Genomic DNA, 21,798 nt, shown 5'->3' on the forward strand with positions numbered 1-21,798 from the left:
GTTGTAATACCAGAGTTAACGCATTAAAATAAAATAAAAAATATAAGAAGTTGATGGCAAATCGTTAGAATTTCTCTATGGTCAAGTTAATTATTGGCTGACTTTTAACTTAATATTGCCATAAGGACACTCCCACTCAAAGTCGTTTTTTCCTTCATTGGGGAATAAACTTACATTAAAAAAAATTCATATTGATATGAGGTCATCTCTATTCATCCTCAAATTTTCCACATACAAAAATGTAACAAGGTTAATCCTCTCATCACGTTCGGAGTCTGTGTCTTACAATGACTCGGTGTGACTCATGAAGCCTCAGTGAATTGTGACACTCTGGATCATGATCATTCAAGTGTTGCCAAACACTGTAAACCCACAATCACCGTAGCAACAACCCAGTTTGTCAAAATGCAAAAAAAGGTAACAAAAATGGTTACATTTATCTTCTCAAGTACTAAACTAAATTGACAAACAATAAGGCATACATGCAACATATATGCATTACACACACACATTATATAATATATATATAATATATATATATATATATATATATATATATATATATATATATATACACAATGGCATATATGTATATATACATGCATATATATATTACATATATACATATTTAGTGACATATATGTATGTATATATTTTTTCCTGTATTATATATGCCATAATGTGTATAATATATATACATTCAATGGCATATACATATACACACACATACATACATGTATATACATACGTACATATATATATGTACGTACACGTCGTGTATATATATATATATATATATATATATATATATATATACACACACACACACACACACACACATACACACACACACACACACACACACACACACACACACACACACACACACACATATATATATATATATATATATATATATATATATAAAATCAGTAAGGCTGTTGTAAGATTCCAGGAGCTGACTTGCACCCAGTTGTCATCGATTGGCTTCCATTTCTCGTCAAATGTGGTATGTGGTTGGATGTATAGCGCATGAGAGCTCCGCCATGGCATGACATGATCCTGAAAAGACGTGCTGGTTGTTTGGTTGTTTGGTTGGTGGGAAATACAAACAAAAAGTTCCATCCAGTAACTCCAAGTCAGATGTTGGACATCCGTCGCCCCCTTGTGGCTCCGATCGATGCTCGCAGCCTTGGTTCTCTGGCCCTAAGTACAATAATAATAATACATTTCATTCATAAGATAGAATAGATAGAAAACTAGCTATCTAGCTAACTCAAATAGATAGAAAACTAGCTATCTAGCTAATAGAGAGCCAATAGATAGCTAGCCAGCCAACTAGAACGATATACAGCTAGCCAGCTACATAGCTAGCTAACTACAAGCTACCTAGCTAGATAGTTGTATTAAGTTCATCCTGTCTACTTGATATCTAATTTAAAACAGATTCTTTTCTGACAGTGTTTTTTAGGCGTTCAATTACCTAATTAATTAGCTAGATAGATATATAGCTAATAGATAGGTAGCCAGCCAGTCAGCTACATAGCAAATAGAAGTCAGTAAGAAGTGTTGTTGATTCGTCAGCGTGAGGAAATGCTGCGTCCAGTTCCGGACTCACCTGTAGTGTTCATTGAAGTCAAGTCTGAAGCTGAGGAAACGAAGACTCTCATCTGAGCTGGTGGTCAGCAGCACCAGGAACTGCTGGACAATACTCTTGAGAAGAGCAGAACGTAGAGAGAGAGAAAAAAAATGATGATGGGAACGGTGAAGCGGTTTAGGAGGCAATATGTGGGAAAAGCCCGCAACCTGGTAAAAGTGCGTGAGGATCCGAAGTTGCGAGCACATCTTTGGTATCGTTTCCTGAAACTCTCGAATCCTCCTTTTCTCCTCCGCTTCCTGTTCGGCCGTCACCCCCCATCGACCCTGAAAAACACACCCAAGTATGGCGGTCGGCCCGCGCTGGCGCTTTGCGATGGGGAGGGTTGTCTCACCTCTTCCTCGTTCTGCTTCTTCTTCTCCTCGAACTGCAACTGGAGGGCTAATTCCTCCAGCGCGGAGTGGTACAGCGAGTCCTGAGCGTTCTGGAACTCGATAATTTGGTCAAATATGGCTCTCAGTTGGTTCAGAAGAGACTTTAAGAGATGGCGGGAAATCAAGCGGGAGTTATTTACGAAGCAAAGTCACACTACGAAGCTACAGTGCCTTGCAAAAGTATTTGTTTCTATCAGCGGTGTCTGAAACTCATGACAAAAGGTTAGCGGACAGCAAGGCGGACAACTCTGAAAAGTTGCCTGTCCTATTTTTCACAACTTGAAACAATATACAGTAAAGTCTCGTTATATCGATATTCAAGGGAGTCCGAAAAAATATCGATATAACCGGGACTATCGATATAACGAGACTTTACTGTGTATGTGTATGTGTATGTGTGTGTGTGTGTGTGTGTATATATATATATATATATATATATATATATATATATATATATATATATATATACACACATATACATTAAAGTCTCGTTATATCGATAGTACCGCTTATTACGATACTATTTCCATGAACGCATGGAGAAAATTACATGCGCGCAGGATCGGATATATCGATAGTCCCGGTTATATCGATATTTTTTCGGACTCCCGAGAATATCGATATAACGAGACTTTACTACATATATATATATATATATATATATATATATATATATATATATATATATATATATATATATATATATATATCATATAATAAATATCCCTCGCTGCTGATTTTGCTTCAGTTGGTCGTTTGTCATTTTGCACAATGCAATGTTAGCGTTGCGTCCTCTGCTACAACCCACGTCAACTCGTCTTTCCACGATGCTTTTAATGTACGTTCAATTTCTAAGCGCCTTTCAAAACGCTTATAGGACAACCGACGTCACTCTTTTGTTTCCTAACTGACATCAGAAAAAACGTTTTATAGCATCTAAAATACCCAAAACACGCATGATGATATTTTTAGTCAAATGCAAAACACCAATAAAAATGACTTCAAGTGTCCTAAAACTACTTCAAAATGATCTGAGAAAGGTTCATTTTGAGAAGGTCCCGCCCCCTTTTTCGTGACGTCACGCCAAGACGTCTTGCTTTGCTCCAGAATCAAAACAATTGCTTCAGATTGGGAGAAGATGCTTTCTAGTTACTCATCCACTTATGTATATGATTCAAATAGTTCTGAAGAGGAAAGCATACATGTTTGGAATCGATTAAAAAAGTCCTTCTGTGTCATTTCGAGGTGTCTGGACTGTAATGTAGCGTCCCAGAAAATGCACAAGATGGCGCCCAAGCTCTGTTGGAAATGGGCTGATTTGTCTGCTGGGAATTTGTGTCAACTAGTATCAAATAGTAGTCTTGCTGCAACACACAACGATTCACCATTGCGTTATTTATGTGTTTTCCATCTAATATCGCCATCATCACGAAGATTTCAGACCAAAGTACCCAAAATGCATTGTGTGTCGCTTTCTCGGTGAGGGGCGTTCCTTCAGTGACGTCACGTACAGACTCGTCACCAACTCAAAAACGGGACTTCCGGAATATTCAGCGCGAGTCTTAAAATGTAAAATATATCTACATGCCGTGGAATCTTTGTAAAATACGCTCAGTAGAAGTCATTTCAAGTGATTTGACAAATTATGGACACAACTTGTCCGGAGGCGTTGGTTGTCTTTTGAATATAATGTATTATTATTATGAATAATGCACGCCCCACTTTTCAGTTTATTATTTGTTAAAAAAGTTTAAATTATCCAATAAATGTTGTTCCACTTCACGATTGTGTCCCACTTGTTGACCAAAAAAATTAATTTCATATCTTTTTTTTTGCTTGTCTGTGACTGTAAAGTGTCCTTGAGAGCTTTGAAAGGCCCTTAAAATGTAATGTATTATTATTATTATTATTATTATTATTATTTATGTTTGAAGACTGAAATGTGGCGAAAGGTCGTAAGATTAAAAGGGGGCCGAATACTTTTGCAAGGCACTGTATATTTATTTTCATTACCCTGCTGTTATTATCCAGCAAGCAGCGAGAGATGATGGTGTCCAGGAAGACTTCATGAGCAGCAATAATGTGATCGAGGTCTTGTGCTTGCTGGACTTTATTCCATAACTCATCCCAAGAACATTCCAGGACCTATGGAGACATGAAAGAAGATTGCAATTGAAAGCCTCTGCTCTATTAAAGGACAACCGACACCATTTCTTTTTTGTTTCCTAACTGACATCAGAAAAACGTTTGATAGCATCTAAAAATACCCAAAACACGCAGGTTGATATTTTTGAGTCAAATGCAAAACACCAATAAAAATGATTCCAAGTGTCCCAAAACTACTTCAAAATGACCTCGGAGATGGCAAGTTTCAGAAGGTCCCGCCCCCTTGTTCGTGACGTCACTATTGGTCACACACAGCCTTGCTCCAGAATCAAAACAATGGCTTCAGGGAGTTCAGATTGGGAAAAAGATGCTTTCTTGCTACTCATCCAGTTATGAATATGAAAATATCAAATAGTTCTGAAGAGGAAAGCATACATGTTTGCAATCGATTAAATAATTTATTCCGTGCCATTTTGAGGTATCTGGGGGCGGGAAATGTCGCACCAAAAAGAGGCAGAAGAGGGCGACAAAGCTCCATGTAAGGAAATAATCAGCCCGTTTCCACAGGCTGATTATTTCCTTACATGGAGCTTTGTCGCCCTCTTCTGCCTCTTTTTGGTGCGACATGAAGTTTTCAAACTAAAAAAAGTACAGCAAAATGCATTGACGCGATGGAAGGACTGCTATGTGTCTTTTTATTCGGTCAGAGGCGTTCCTTCAGTGACGTAGGGTGAGGACTCGTCACCAACTCAAACACAAGACTTCCGGAATATTCAGCACGAGTCTTAAAAGGTAAAATCTAGCTATATACGCTGGAATCTTTATAAAATATGCTCAGTAGAAGTCATTTTACAAATTATGACGTGGGTTGTCCTTTAAAAGATCACGAGTAGCCTAACCTCAAAGGTGATGTAGTACTGCATCTGATGGATGAAGTGAACCATCTCCGATGCCAGGATGTGACACTGATGCAGCACGCCTGACAATTCTGAAAAGGGGAAGCGAAGCATCAAAGATCAATATCGTCAAACGATGAGAGTATTCAACCGCTTTTTTTTTGGTGTCGTTTACAAACCGGGCATCGTTTTGAGCAGCTTGGCGTTGCACATCTGTCCTTTCCAGATGTCGGTGAGGATGTACTCCATTCTCTTGGCCCTCCACAGGAAGTTAAAAACACGCAGGTAGTGGCCCATACATTCCCTGGTAAACACCTGTTGCGTACACCCCTTTTGTGAATACAAAGATAGACGCGAAAGCAAGAAATTTGCGAGAAATTTCTTTACCGTGGCAATTGGTCCGTCCACGTGGTAGTCGAGACTGAATACATCCCAGCCGGTATCGCCGGGAGAAACCTCCAGCAATCGCACATCCAGCCGCTTGAGGATCTCCACGTTGTCGTACTGGGCGTTGGTGGCTCTGACGGCAGTCTCTAAGATACCGGTGAGGTTGTGCTGGTACAAAGTGGTGGCGGGTCGCGCTAGTTCTGGTCTGGTTAAAAAAAAAAAACAACAACAACAACACAGTGATACTTCGGCTTACGAATGCTTTAGTTAACGAACTTTTTGCCGTACGAACATTATATTCACGAGATTATAATGTTGGGATACAAACTAGTTTTCGGGAGAGACATAGAGCGGTGAAATGACTGGCGGACTAGTTTTCAGCGGAAGAACACCAAACCACACGGCCGAACAGCGCCACATTATTATAATTAGTATTATGAATAGAATTATTATTATTATGACTATTATTATTATTATTAATAATATGACTATTATTATTATTATTATTATTATTATTATTATTATTATTAATATGACTATTATTATTAATAATATTTATGGGCAAAAAACAAACTAGTGTTTTTTTCGGGTGAATAAAAATGTGACATATGAAAAATAAAGAATAAATTGAGTTCGAACATGTTTTTAACGTAGATCTGTTCTTTATATTTTTTATAGGATTCTTTTTAGTTTAGCATGAGATTTAGTTTTATTACTATTATTATTACTATTACCCAGTACTACTATCACTACTACTACTATTACATGTATTATTATTATTGTTATTATTAGTAGTAGTTGTAGTAGCAGGAATAGTAGATGATGATTATTATGTTGCTTTTGTTTTTGTTCTTTTTTTATTGTTATTATTAGTATGATGATTATGATTAGTATTATTGCTGTTGTTGTTATCATGATCGTTATTATAAGTATGATTAGTATTAATATTATTCATATGATTATTATGATTATGATGAATATTATTGTTACTATTATTGTTGCTATTATTGTTGCTATTTTTGTTGCTATTATTTTTCATTATTATTTTTATTGCTATTATTGGTGTTGCTATTATTATTATTATTATGCTAAGTGCTACTTACTTGAGCAAATCCATAAGGTGTCTGATAAAGTCTCCTTGGCCCAACAGAAGGTATCTGCGCATGGCTTGAAGGTGCTCCAGCAGCAGGTAGTTCCGGTTGAGGACATCCAGAAGGTATTTACTGGTGTCAAAGTAGGCGGCGTCAATCTTCTCCTGAAATGCCCCCTCCAGGTCCGACAACAGTTCTGCCGCTGCAAGAGACAAGGATGGCTTGAGCCTCAAGCCCTTGCGCACATTCACTCGCAGTCACCGATTAGAAAGACCGCCAAAATAAGAGAACAATGCTCAGTGTTGATTGACACCCTTAACTCATTCATTGCCATTCACACATTTTATTCTGGAATTGAAAAGCATGACGTAGAGCCCCGTTCCTGAACTTGTTTGGGTGCCGATAAAGCACTGGTCAGACCTCCGGCCATATTTTTTTTTTCCACAAGGGGGCAGCATTTCCCGCTTTTTCCATGTTAGCTTCAGCTATCGTTAAAGCGCTATATACACCAATATGTATGAACAGTGATACCTCATCTTACGAACGTTTTAGCTCACAAACTTTTCGCCTCATGAATATTAAATTCACGAGCATATAGTCTTGGCTGGCAGACTAGTTTTCGTCTCCCCTTTTCTTAAGTGCGGACGTGGTTTGTTACCGAGGATACTTTTGCTGTTATGGGACCGAAAAAGACAACACCACAGGCTAGTGTTAAGCCGAAGAGGACACAAAAGAAAAACAGCTGGCAGGGGACAGTGTGAGTGAGGGTATTATCGCCATGAAAGCAAGGCAACTTCACTCGGATAATCATCAAGAGGAAAACTGGAAGTTCGTCATCCATTGACAACAACTACCATCACAGAATCAGAAAACCTCTAATCGTCCCACAATGAGGAAATTTGCAGTCCTGATGGATGGGGTCGGGGGGGGGGGGGGGGGGTGAAAGGATAAAAAAAACTAAAATAAATATTCTAAGCATAGTAAAAATGTCAGCAGACCGAGATGTATACTGTAAATGTGCAAAACTACATAGTGCAAGTATAAAGAAAAGGTATATTGATATATGTAGCTGTTTTGCATCAACACATTTACAGTACATGAGTCCATGTGATTCTTGAGAAAGGTATCACAAAGGTAAATAAAACAACATTATTATACAGTACATTTTATTTATTTAATTACAATACAATAGCACATTTATTATACATAAAATAAGGTATATTTTGTGTAGTTAAGGCTTATTTCGTAGAAAATTATGTTTTATGGGAACCGATTATTCTCATTTTAATGGTTTCCTATGGGAAATTAATTTTTGGAATACACACTTTTCGCCTCACACACTCTCTCTGGCAACCAATTAAGTTCGTAAGCCAAGGTATCACTGTAAAGGTTTTCCAGTGGACACATTTCTGGCGGTGAATGGGTTAATAAAAATGGCTAGACCATTGAGCTGTAAGACTACATCATTTTCCACCCACCAAAATGTATGAACACGGAAATATCAAGATCCTTGGACAATTCCTACCATCTTTGGGTGTATCGGTCGATTTGGACGCTGGTGTGATTTTGCTTGGTGGCGTTCTGTCATGACAAACCTGATGCAGGAAGTTGATGGATTTACCAATTAGGAGAACCTGCAAGGGGGCGAGGTTTAATGAGAAAATGGCTGACTGCCCAGGGATGAGAATTCCACACTGGGATTAATTGTGTATACCTTACGAGCCTGGTCCATGGCGATGAACGAGGGGATCATTGACTTCCTGAGAGAGTACTTATCGTGCCACAAGCGATCCGTTTTCACATTTGGATCGGATGCCACAAAGAACTGCAAACAAGGAGACAGACTAAAGCGCAGTTGTTTCATGTTGTTACAGATGTTTGTTCGGAGACTGTGAACGAAAGGCTTGAACACAGGTAGATTGTCTTTTACTGCCGGCAGGGGGCGCGGTTTTCATGAAGACACTTATTTTAGATAATACATTCTGACATTTTGTTAAAATCACGTGCGTGCATGTTTGCGCACATGCATGTGTTTGTGTGTTTGTATGACTAGTCTCGTGAGGACCACTAACATTTTATACCATACATAGTGAGGACATTTTTGACAAGTGAGGACGTTTTGGCCGGTCCTCACAAGTTTTTCATTCTAAAGGCTTCTAGAGGGTCTATACATGCATCTGTTAAAGTTTCAGAGAGGTCCTCACAAATTCACCCAAAATGATTTTTGGTGTGTATTTACATTTCGCTTGGATACACACACGTTTTACTCACTGTGTGCGTTCTCGTTTGTGTGTGCGTGGTTAATGAGAGGAAAAAGTTCATACCACAAAAAAGTCAAACGATATTTTAACCAAATTCACTACAGGGGTGAGGACTTTGAATGTACCCATTCAGAAAGCTCACTTCTGCTGTTATTTCAGTTTCAAGTCCACTTTTTATTTCTTTGGTTTTCAAGAAGTTGAAGTGGGAAATGGGGTGACATTTAGTGTTCAAATGGAACACTAGTTCTTCTCTAAACTTATCAGCAACGGTGTGTGCAGGCACCTCGTGGTAAGTGTCTTCAAGCTCTCCATCATAGATCCACCGATACAAGAAGTTGAGAATGGGATGCGACACCAGACTGAGGATGTGTTGCACCAGTGCCCTCATCTGTGGGTCTCCAGTTTTCCCATAGGCGTGAACAGCTGAAGCCAGCTCCCCACCTTTGCGGCCTGACAACACAATATCAAATTACATATACAGGTAACATATCTGAGTTACGACCGGCGCGAGTTACGACCACCCGTACTTACGACCACGACCGCCAGACCATTGATTTTAAAATCTATGCCTGGCAGCGCAACGCGCAAGCAGCCGGCAACGCGTACTACAATTTTAGCCAGCCAGCATGTCACACACTCGCACAGCAATCTAATGCGTGACTACACTCAATACAGTAGTTATACAGTGCACATACCGTCTCGGCAACATCTCCTGTAGTACTATAGCGATTTGGCATTTATGTACTTTTTTTACAAGCTTAATTTTGTATTTGTACCTATAATATATGTTGTCTTAATACTGTAATAATGCTGTATTCTTTACATATAAGTGTTTTCTTTAACCCACTGTATAAAATCTAAATATAAAATCAAAATTGATAATATGAAATGATAAAAATGACACTAAAAGGTAAGTATAACATTTATAAATGAACTGTCCAGTAAACAGTTTTGTATACATTACAGGTCCAGTTATACAGTCATAAAAATCGATAATACCAAATATAAAATGATAAAAATGGCACTAAAAGTGATCAAATTTATAAATGAACCGTAAACAGTTTGTTATATAATAGTATTCAATAGAAATGTTTTCAAAAGCGCATATGCGTGGGAAGCCGTGCGTATTTGGGTCAGCAGAACGACACAGCAATAAATATCGATAATCCGAAATAAATGCTAAAAATGAAACGAAAAGTTATGAGATTTATAATTTAACTGTAAGCAGTTTGGTATGTAATAGTGTTCAATGGAAAACATCTTAAAAATAACAAATTAACATTGTATACTATCCTGTCGTGTAAACATCACGTCGGCCACCTTGAATGGATTTCAACTTACGACCGTTTTGTCGGAACGGAACTCGGTCGTTAATCGGATGTTACCTGTATACAAAAAAAAAAAAGACTCATATTGGCAATCCACAAGCAAACGCTACCTTGACAAAAGTCCACAAGGGCGGCAAGCGTTTTGAGACGGACTTTGGGTTCATACATCCAGACCAGGAGCCTTCTGAGGGTCAGATTGTTCTCCGTACACATGTTGATTCCTTGGTCATCCTCTACTTGCATCTGAAATATGCGGCAAAAAAACAGCGGGAAAGCTAATAGTGGTAAGCAAAAATGGGTCAGAATCAGATTTCAAACCTGAGAATGGAGGACGGATAGGAGTCTGTAGTATTCCTTCAGCTCCTGATGGAGCGATGCGCAGAAGCTCTGGGCAGTTGGAGACGGAAATACATTGGGGAAAATGACTTTGGTTCAACCGCGAGTGAAGGGTTAACATCATAAAAACACACCTGTCCAACTAGTCCGAAAGCCCGGTCCAGGCTCCTGGCGTCTGTGTACTTGTGGACTTTATTGTGAAGCCAGCCGAGCTCAGCCAGTCTACTGCTGGTGTCCCTCAGGGATTTGCTCACCGCCACCTGGTGAGGCGCAAGGGCATGATATGATAACACAAAATGGCTCCCTCACATGTTGTACTTTTACAAACGCATCGGCGCTCTGCACGGCGTATACGGAATTGTCGCAGCTCGGAATTGAAGCAGATTGACGTGGGACGGGAGATGTGAGACAATCTCTTTTGGTCAATGCGTCGTGTTTGATTTCAACATTTAGCTTGTAGCAGACTGCACATTTCATCATCACGTCCCTGATCCACTGGTGAAAATGACGCTAGGATCCTCTCCTTTTTCATTTAGAACTGCTTCATATGACAAAGAGGTTGCAGAAAGTGCTAAAGATTCAACACTGCCAGTGTCTTGGGTCATATTATTTATATTTTTGTAGTTTTTTTACTTCAAGATGGTGCCGTGAGAGTGACTGCCTTTACAGCAGCTCCTGTATTTTGTTTTTGCTGCTGTGAAATGTAAATTTCTCCACTGTGGGACAAAATAAAGACTCATTTAATCATCTAATCTAAGACACAATTTTCATGAAGGTGGTGAAGGGATAAAAACAACATATTGAATGTTAAAACTGATAAACTATGTATGTAGCTTTTTTTTTTGGGCCTCATTTAAGCAACAACATTTGACAAGAATTATTACAGTGATACCTTGGCTTGCGAACGCTTTAGCTTAACGAACATTAAATTTGCGAGAATCTAATCTTGTCATACGAACTAGTTTTCGGGAAACATACGGAGAGCCACAATGGCTGGCGGACTAGTTTTTGGCGGAAGAACACCAAACCGCACGGTCGAACAGCCAGCACGGTACATTGTGAGTGAGGGTATTATCGCCGAGAAATCACGGCAACTTCACTCAGATATCATCAAGAAGCAACTACATCAATGACCATCACAAAGGTAAATAAAACGACTTTATTATACAGTACAATTTATTTCTTTAATTACAATACATTAGCACATTTATTATACATAAAATAAGGTATATTTTGTGTTATTTTTAGGGTTATTTAGTCGAAAATTATGTTTTATGGGGACCTGGAAATAGATTATTCAAATTTTTAAAGGTTTCCTATGGGAAATTAATGTTTGGAAGACACACTTTTTGCCTTACACACACTTTCTGCGAACCAATTAAGCTGAGGTATCACTGTACATGCAAAAAAATCAGTTAGTCGTGCATTCAATGAAGTCTGGGTTGAACATGATTTCCAAATCATTGCATTCTGTTTTGAGGTACGTTTAACACAACGTCCCAAATTGATTGGAATTGGCTTTGTACAAGAACACCGCGAGCACAGAGGAGAAATCGACAGGCCAAGTTCAATATGGCTTTTTGCCAAAGAGCTCCCGATTGATTGCCAAAGAGCTCCCGATTGATCTGTTGCTGCTTTCCAATCAACCCGGATTGTCTGCATCTCAAATCATGTAAGAGATACTGTGGCTTTTAAGGATTGTAGGTTGCTGAGATCAAGAGTTGACTTTCCTGAAATTACAAATGTCAGCCCGTGTACAACCACGTGCAATATATATATATATATACATATACATTGATACCTTGGCTTACAAACTTAATTCGTTCCCAGACAGAGTGTGTAAGGCGAAAAGTGTGTATCCCAAAAATTATTTCCCATAGGAAACCATTAAAATGAGAATAATCCGTTCCCAGGTCCCCATAAAACATAATTTTCTACTTTCTAAACCTTAAAACTACACAAAAATATACTTTATTTTATGTATAATAAATGTGCTATGGTATTCTCATTAAAGAAATAAACTTTACTGGATAATAAAGTCGTTTTATTTACCTTTGTGATGGTCGTTGATGGCTTGATGGAATGGAGTCATCAGCATTAAACACTTGATGAGGAACGTAGCTTTCTTCTTTCACCATCTTGAGGAATGATCCCTTGTAGGTGCTTTCTCTGCCATCATTTTACCTGTTTAGCTGGGTTGATAGCTTTTTGTATCAAGTGTCCAGATGGCTTGTGCGGGTTATTTGTGGAGCCTGATTGATGGGAATTTTAACCTTGCAGTGTACACTCTGCTTTTGAACTATCAAAGTTGAAACGAGGCCAAATTTCACTGTTTTCTATCCATTTTATCACTCACTATCTGTCGTCTGCCTGTCTCTTTAATGTTTAACCCCTCCACCCCCCGCTGCTGCGTTCTTGACCAATCACGTGGCATTAACCGAAGACTGGGGGCGGGGAATAGAGGACGCATACGCATCAATAAAAAAAATATATATATAAATACGATTGAGGATTACTTTTGCTGCGTTGCCGTGACAATTGTAGCGAATGGCGGTATTATTGTTGTTAGCTACCAGCACTCTCTCTCCCTCCCTCTCTCAAATTTGCTGAAAAAAAAAGTCAATTAAAAAAGACAAAATAGTGAGGACAGTCTCTGTGACCCACGACACTCGGACTCATGGTGTGACGTTCTTCTTGATTACGATACCTTGCTTTCTATTCTGTAACAATTATCTTGGGTGCTCATCTTGACGAACTTGCCATCGATCCCCTGGAACACGTACAGGATGTCCCGCACTAGTGCCGACTCGCTGACCTCGCCTGCAACCAACAAAGGGATGACCGAAAAAAAGGTTCCTTTTAATCAAACTCATAAACACAAAATATTCCCACAGAGTGTAAACCCACCAGCGACATCGCCGTCCTGTCGAGGGCGAACTGCTTTGGCGTTGGGATGCGACGGTCCAAGGGGTGGCCGAAGGGTGGCGAGGCTCAGAGCTGAGGAGGGGGAAGAGCTAGCAGGAAGAGTCCAGGACAGTCGAGAGCCCAGAGGGGCAGTCGCTAATGCCGCAGACTGGGGAAGATGACTGAAAACACAAAGCTATCCAAGTTGCCATTCATTTTGTTTGATGAAAGTTTTAACTTTGCTATATACAGTGATACCTTGGCTTACGAACTTAATTGGTTCACAGACAGTGTGTAAGGAAAACGTGTGTATCCCAAACATTAATTTCCCATAGGAAACCATTAAAATGTAAATAATCCGTTCCCAGGTTCCCATAAAAAAAAACACTACTACTTCCTTTTCAACTTCGTGATTTTTAAAACTACACAAAATATACCTTATTTTATGTGTAATAAATGTGCTATGGTGTTATAATTAAAGAAATAAACTGTACAGTGTAATAAAGTCGTTTTATTTTCCTTTGTGGTGGTCGTTGATGGCTTGATGGTAAGGAGTGGCAGGTTTCATCAGGATGAAACACTTGATGAAGAACGGAGCCTTCTTCTTTCACCATCTTGAGGAATGATACCTTGTAGGTGCTTTCTCTGCGATAATTTTACCTAGTTCCTCATCAATTGTGTACTGTTTAGCTGGGTTGATAGCTTTTTACAGATGGCTCGTGCGGGTTATTTGTGGACCATGATTAATGGGTTATTTTAACCTTGCAGTCTACACTCTGCCTATGAACTATCAAAGTTGAAATGAGTCCAAATTTCACAGTTTTCTCACTCTCTGTCTGTCGTCTGCCTGTCTTTCGTGTTTAAACCACCTCCCCTGACTGCTGCTTTCTTGACCAATCACATGGCTTTAACCGAAGACTGGGGAATAGAGGACAAAAACAGTCGGTTGGCATTTTCTCGTGAGGAGAACAGGCTCGTTTGCGAACGGCACATCACTCATTGTGGAAGCTCCGTGTGTATCCCGAAAAATAGTTTGTCTGCCAAGATAAAATGTTCATAAATGTAACGTCCGTAAAGGGAAAAGGTTTGTAAGCCAAGGGGTTCGTAAACCGAGGTATCACTATAAATTGTTTGAAAACTCACCCTGCCAAAAGTGATTGTGGTGTTGGCGTGGGTCCGTTGAGCGCGTACACTCCTAGACTGGAGATCCCACTGGTGGGCATGCTAGCTGACAAGCCGCTGCTTCTCTCCCCGTAGCCAAGGGCCAAACTCTGGGGCCGGGCGCAATAGAATGGAGTGGAATGGGCATCTCTCGGGAGAGCTTGGGCAAAAACAGCCCCGTAGTTTCCAACCTGGAAGGACAGATAGTATTATTGTTATTATTTGACTAGAACAGAAAGAAACATCAAGTGAAGAATAGCCAGAAAAGTAGCGGCACCCTGCTGGAGGGCTTGCGGGGATCTTCAGAGAGGCTAAGTAGCAAGTAGAGCACAGACCAGCGATGCTTCAGTACACCCTGTTAAAACATAACAGACAAATATTCAAAAGAATAAAGAAACGGTGACAATGTCAAACAAGATTTGAATCGGTTGAATTCGACAAAACTGGACCATCGGCGCTAAGCCTTAAAACTACACAAAATATACTTTATTTTATGCATAATAAATGTGCTATAGTATTATTATTAAAGAAATAAACTGTACTATACAATAAAGTCATTTTATTTACCTTTGTGATGGTCGTTGATGGCTTGATGGAATGGAGTGGCCGGTTTCATCAACATTAAACACTTAATGAGAAACGTAACCTTCTTCTTTCACCATCTCGAGGAATGATCCCTTGTAGGTGCTTTCTCTGCCATCATTTTACCTTGTTCCTCATCAATTGTGTTCTGTTTAGCTGGGTTGATAGCTTTTTCCATCAAGTGTACAGATGGCTTGTGCGGGTTATTTGCGGAGCCTGATTGATGGTATCTTTTAACCTTGCAGTCTACACTCTGCCTTTGAACTATCAAAGTTGAAACCAGTCCAAATGTCACTGTTTTCTATCCATTTTGTCACTCTCTCTCTGTCGTCTGCTTGTATTGTTAATGGTTAAACCACCTCCCCTCACTGCTGCGGTCTTGACCAATCACGTGGCTTTAACCAAAGACTTGGGGCGGGGAATATAGGACAAAAAAAGAAGTCAGCTGCCATTTTCTTTTATGGAGAACGGCCTCACTCTCTGTCTGTAACCCCCCCACCTCTTACTGCTGCGTTCTTGACCAATCAGCTCCATGTGTGTAGAATTTTCATAAATTGAACGTTCGTAAAATGAAAAAAGTTCGTAAGCCAAGAGGTTCGTAAACCGAGGTATCACTATATATCTAAATGTGCCAAGAGACAGTACCAACCTGTGTCTGCAGTTTTCTATGCAGCTCTGAGAAGAGAGCAGCATCTGCTTCTCGCCGCTGCTTCAGCACTGCGGGAAGTAAGACAAGTAATTTCATAACCCAGGCGGTCGACGTGGCTGCAAAATGGCTGTTTGACTTTGTTTTCATTGTCAAATCTGCTGAAACTCTGCGCCATTTTAGAAAGTGCCAGTGACGGCGTGCGAGACGACATCACCTCGAAGCCTTCTAGACTATCTGTGCTCAATAAACATGTCATACTGTTAAATGGAGGTCTATTTTTACATGGGAGCTTTGATTGATTGTTTTCCAACTAATGGTACAACGCAGGCAACTTTGATGGGACGGCTGGGAATTTACTCTGATCGTGTTTCAGCATTTTCTGTAGAGTGCAACATAAAAAGCTTAAGTACTTTTCAAAAAGCACTTGACGGTGTTAGAGACCAGACATTTGAGGTAAAACGAATAACACTGCTGTGTTGTTATTTGCAGATGAGTTTTTTTTAGGGTGGGGGGACCTTGACTTACACTCTTTCTTGATATTCTCCGTCACCAGGAATTCATCCCGCTCAATAGTGGGAGCGTAGTTACTGCCAATGACTCGCACAGCATACTGGAACTGTTGGGCAACTTCAGCTGATTGAAAAAATGAATAAAAAATAAACAGTGACGAATCAAGTCACCAAAAAGAAACGTTAAACCATGAAGTGACATTGTTTGATCCTGAAAATTTAACGTGTGAATGAATAGTCTATCTTTTTGTGTTTGCATATTATTGACTGCTCTAATGATGCAATTTTTAGTGCAATTTTGCACTTTCCTACATGCAAGCCACGATGTCGTGGCATGGAACCTGCTAACTTTAAAGGACAACCGACGTCCATAATTTGTAAAATCACTTCAAATGACTTCTACTTAGCGTATTTTACAAAGATTCCACCGCATGTAGCTATATTTTACGTTTTAAGACTCACGCTGAATATTCAGGAAGTCTTGTTTACGAGTTGACGACGATGCCTGATGTGACGTCACGTCTGGAACGCCCCTGACCGAGAAAGCGACACACAGTGGATTTTGGGTACTTTGTTTGGTCTGAAAACTTTGTGTTGATCCGTGTTGATGGCGAAATTAGAAGGAAAACACATAAATAACATGATGGTGAATCGTTGTGTGTTGCACCAAGACTATTATTTGATACTAGTTGACACAAATTCCCAGCAGACAAATCAGCCCTTTTCCAATGGAGCTTGGGCACTATCGTGTGTATTTTCGGGGAGCTACATTGGAGTCCAGACGCCTCAAAATGATACGGATTGCAAACATGTATGCTTTCCCCTTCAGAACTATTTGAATCATATTCATAACCGGATGAGTAACAAGAAAGCATCTTCTCCGAATCTGAAGCCATTGTTTTGATTCTAGAGCAAAGCAGGACGTCCTGGTGTGACGTCACGAACAAGGGGGCGGGACCTTCTGAAACTCGCCATTTCCGGGGTCCCAAAACAAGTAGTTTTGGGACACTTTAAGTCATTTTTATTGGTGTTTTGCATTTGACTAAAAATATCAGCCTGTGTGTTTTGGGTATTTTAGATGCTATAAAACGTTTTTCTGATGTCAGTTAGGAAACAAAAAAAATGGAGTCGGTTGTCCTTTAAGGGTTTTCCTTTTAAGAAAAGCTATGAAGCGAACAGACGTCTTAAGAAATAGCACATAAATAATATACTAATAAATTATATAAAATAAAATCAATAATATACTAATTATACTACTACTACTACTACTACTACTACTACTACTACTAATAATAATAATAATAATAATAATAATAATAATAATAATAATAATAATAATAAGAATACGAAGAATAAAAAAAAAAAAGCGATCGTAATACTCTGGAGCGTTTCATCATTAAGACAACGGGACGGGCAACGTATGCAGTACGAAATTACTAGAATGTCGCCAGAAAGTGTGTCATCGACGAGATGAAATTAATGTGCCAAATTGTTGACAAAGATTACAACCAAACATTCCGAATAAGTGAAAATATTGTTTGAGCCGTCATAAATTTGAATGGGGTTCTGATTCAGAGTTATGCTACTGTACCTTCGCTTTTCCCGGTAATTCTGCAGCAGAGGCTTTGGAGAAGCACGTTTGGTGATTTCTGATCTAGCGTCGCCATTCTATCCGAGTCTCACCTTTCGCGTGGTGTAAAATACGAATACATGTCACTGTGTATAACGCAGAAATGCATTCAATTGCCCATTACGAGCAACGCCATTTTGCTAAAGTGAATCAAGCTAGCCTTAATACGTAAAAAGAAACCACAACAAATCGACCGCAGCAGGAGGAAGAGCTTCAGAGTAAGAGCTATTATGTACTCTCCACAGATACTGTTATTTATCAACGAAATGTTAAACATACACAACATCAATAGTAAGGTAATAACATTCAGGATTTTCACAAACAAGTTAAATTACAACTGTCACGTTTACATCGTTTGTTTTTATTATTTTATATTGAAATGCGTAACCGGATTTTGATTTACTTGACAATTACTTTATCGCCTCGCTGTCAACATAACCCGCCGAAAAGCGTCTCCAGGAAACGCGAGACGGACGAACGTGGGAAAACATTTCCGTCTCGAAACATTAAATGAACACATTCACCGAACTAATGTTCCTACCCATGTAACATCTTCGTGTTTGAAATTATAGTCGATATTTATTTAAATAATATACGCTATACTTATTAGTTTCATTTCAACTCGAGCCCTGCTGATGTCAAGTTTATCATCCTTTTCAGCAAAGTTGACGTGCAATTTTCGCGAAGCAGTTATATGAACTCTAAACCAGTAGAGGGTGCTAATAGATAAATACGTAACAGTTTTATATATAGGCGCAAAAGAAACAAAATGAACAATTTCAAGACTTGCACCGCCCTGGCATGGCAATGATCATTTCAATGCTGTTTAGTAACACCTAACCGTTCCAAGCAAGTGACAGGGGTGGCACCGCTTCCCCCTGCCATCCTCCCTCTCGCTCCTTGATTTGCAACCACTGGGCCGCGTGAGAGATCGTCAAGTTTGCCGTGAGAAATTATCCAATGTCACCTGTTTAACATTTAAAATTTTATAAAACATTTTATGAAACATTTTCAGCAAATATTATGTCATTGTCCGGTATCCGTGTGGTAAAGACCGGGAGGGTAATTTAATATTCGTCCGTGTGGCAACACGGAGCTGATTGTTTTTTTCCTCCGAAAGACTTACCGGTAATAATGCACGTGAGAGGTCGCGATGACAGTCATGGAGAAGTTTTTAAAAAAAGGGCAACTGCAAACTCCGAATTGGGCTCTGTATAAGATTCTGACCTGGGCGAAGGCCCTTGTGTTCATCCAAACAAGCCCAGGTTTCACACTGACTGAGTATAAATGCATAGAGAAATTAAATTCTAATTAAATATACGGTCCAGAGTGTCATTTTATAAAAAAAAATTTGGCTAGTGGTGTGCCGCGAATGTTTTGCAATGTAAAAAAAGTGCTCTGCCTCAAAAAAAGGTTGAAAAAAACGAGAGTCTCGCTCAGCCAGTGGAAAAGGACACCGGGGTGGGAGGGGTCGGGGATTTGATGAGAGAGCAGAAGTGATTAGTTCCAAAACATCATTGAAAACATCGAGTTTGGAAACAAAACTATTACCGCCCCCTTTCTTTTCACTTGTTTAGTACTTGTTTTAATTTTTAAACTCTTCACTTTTGTCATTTGATGGTACCTAAATTCTTGAGCAACAACACGCAAGAGCGCATGCGCCAACACCTGGTTGCGCGTGACGTCCACGAGAGGAAAGCTCCTTTGTAGAACGCGCGAGGAAAGGAGATTAGAAAAGTACACTAGGCGTCCGCAGGCAACAGGGGTGGATCTTACAAAGCTTGTTTGGCTCCGTCCGGCCATACAGAACAAACTTTTATCCATCTTTTTCCTCCTCCTTCCAGGTGAGCGACGCTCAGCATTTTTTGTTCCCAGTCCGAGACGAAGAGAAAAGATAAAAAGTCATGGACCCCGGTGGAGAATTAAGAACAAGCTAGCAGCGTCCGTGCAGAAAGCGAGACGAGAAGAAGAGAGAAAATAATAATTTGACGGGTTGCACAGAGGGACAGGATGGGGCTGGATCTCAGCACACTCCGGACCCTCATCAGCAGATATGTAAGTCAACTGTGTATCGCCGTTTATTTCAACACACACTAACAAAACCACACTTGAACATATAAAGAACAATATTGATGCTTTCTATTTTGTTTTTAATTTCACTCGAGAAAGGAAGACACAAAAAAAATGTATTGTAACGTCCGGTGCTTGCTGCAACTCGCGAGCACCGGACGTTACAGTATATTGTATAAGAACACTGTTCTGGGAGTAAAGTTTTTCGTCGATTCAAACTGGACTTGTTTTCTACTAATTTTAATATTGTCACTTGAAATTATTAATTTTCGGTTGAGTGGAATTCAAGTGTGGCAGTCGTTCAATTCGTAAAAAAATGTGTCTTTATTTATTTAGATGTTCAACAAACGCTAGCATGGACACGGACCTGAAAACCAAACTATTCAGATCACGTGCCCAATGGCGATAGAGTGGACACATGTCTGGCAGTGAATGAGTTTAACCCCACCTCAAAAGTCATACTCTTTGGCATATGACTCGGCATGATTCAGACTCAATCTTAGTTTTATTCCCTGGTGCTTTCTGCTATCTTTGTGACTGCTTTATTTCCTATATATGAGAGTTTTCCATGTTTTGTTGTTGTTCCAGTTTCAGCTGTTGTTAAAGCACTATATCAACCAATATGTATGTATTGCATTGTATTTTGGACAGCGACCCTCATTTCAAGCTCATATAACTCCAGATGCATATAATTTAGGAATTAACTCTTTTTTTCTGATGAAAGAAGAGAATTCAAGGTTTCTTACGCTGAATTGAATGTTTATGTCGTCCTAAAACTCAATACTGTGTGGGTCCTGGAATTTGAGTGAGAATGATTCTATTTAAATTCTATTTGTGATTGTATTTTATTTATTATAGTACCTATGCTTGTCTGTGACTGTAAAGTGACCTTGAGAGTTTTGAAAGGCGCTTATACATGAAATTTATTATTATTATTATTATTATTATTATTATTATTATTATTATTATTATTATTATTATTATTATTATTATTATTATTATTAATAATAATAATGACAAAAACCCTGTCACTGGAGTGGACACATTTTTGCACATCTGCCAGTGAATGAGCTAAAACCCGCCTCAAAACTCGTACTCTTTAGCATTTGACTCGGCATGATTTAGACTTATAATAATAATAATAATAATAATAATAATAATAATAATAATACATTTCATTAATAAGCGCCTCTCAAGGGCACTTTGCAGTCATAGGCAATACTACTATTACTACTACTACTACTACTAATAATAATAATAATAATAATAATAATAATAATACATTTCATTTCTAAGCACCTTTCAAAACTCTCAAGGTCACTTTACAGTCACAGTATAAAGTTTTTCTGTGTGTGAGCAGCGGCGGCCACATGCGCCAGCGTTCACTCAACCCGGAAGTCACTCAAATAGACACAAAGATAGCTAGCTCTTAGTTTTATTCCCTGGCGCTTTCTGCTATCTTTGTGACTGCTTTATTTCCTGTACATGATAGTCGTCCAAGTTAAGCGCTTTGAGAGATTGTTAAAGCGCTAAATAAACCAATATGATTTATGTTGTATTGTATTATTTCTCCCGAAAAGTGAGTGTATGCAATTTCTGTCTCTGTTATTTTGCGACACTTGCCATTTGAGAGGGAATACAAATGGAAGAGTCCCATGAATTATGTAATTCAATCCCCCCCTCCCCCCGACGCCCACCACCACCACCACCCGCTAGTCAAATCGATGGTCTGCATTGGAGCCACCATCCTGCATGGCTCTTGCATTACGGCCCACTCTAATGTTGTTGTTGCGTGAACCAGTTCTGTTGCGATGAGTCAGAGAGGCTCGTTGCTCAGCTGAGGCTTCGCTTCGCCAT

General features: G+C 39.3%; 2 protein-coding genes across 6 annotated transcripts in view; one reads left to right on the forward strand and one right to left on the reverse strand.

Moving 5' to 3' along the window:
* Window positions 1–917: 917 nt before the first annotated feature.
* tubgcp3 (tubulin gamma complex component 3) lies at window positions 918–18,007 on the reverse strand. Its single transcript, XM_088990393.1, has 22 exons — window positions 17,833–18,007; window positions 16,258–16,365; window positions 15,733–15,800; window positions 14,779–14,856; window positions 14,484–14,692; window positions 13,344–13,522; window positions 13,144–13,256; window positions 10,571–10,696; window positions 10,419–10,487; window positions 10,211–10,343; window positions 9,056–9,222; window positions 8,226–8,336; window positions 8,037–8,145; window positions 6,524–6,713; window positions 5,421–5,625; window positions 5,213–5,348; window positions 5,037–5,125; window positions 4,045–4,176; window positions 1,992–2,132; window positions 1,807–1,923; window positions 1,619–1,713; window positions 918–1,206 (listed from the first exon to the last, which is right to left on the reverse strand). Exons 1-22 carry the CDS (start codon window positions 17,906–17,908, stop codon window positions 1,140–1,142), a joined length of 2,718 nt encoding a protein of 905 aa, XP_088846519.1. The 5' UTR covers window positions 17,909–18,007; the 3' UTR covers window positions 918–1,139.
* Window positions 18,008–19,404: 1,397 nt separating this feature from the next.
* atp11a (ATPase phospholipid transporting 11A) overlaps window positions 19,405–21,798 on the forward strand; it is a 35,075-nt gene continuing 32,681 nt past the window's right edge. For all 5 annotated transcript variants that reach the window (XM_089021195.1, XM_089020871.1, XM_089021130.1 and 2 more), the window contains exon 1: window positions 19,405–19,926. In XM_089021195.1, coding sequence (XP_088877321.1) covers window positions 19,882–19,926 — 45 coding nt within the window. In that variant the 5' untranslated portion in view covers window positions 19,405–19,881. The remainder of the gene's footprint in view (window positions 19,927–21,798) is intronic.

Source organism: Hippocampus bargibanti, linkage group LG01 (genome assembly GCF_051943395.1).
Source record: "Hippocampus bargibanti isolate YZ-2025 linkage group LG01, ASM5194339v1, whole genome shotgun sequence".
Lineage (NCBI taxonomy): Eukaryota > Metazoa > Chordata > Actinopteri > Syngnathiformes > Syngnathidae > Hippocampus > Hippocampus bargibanti.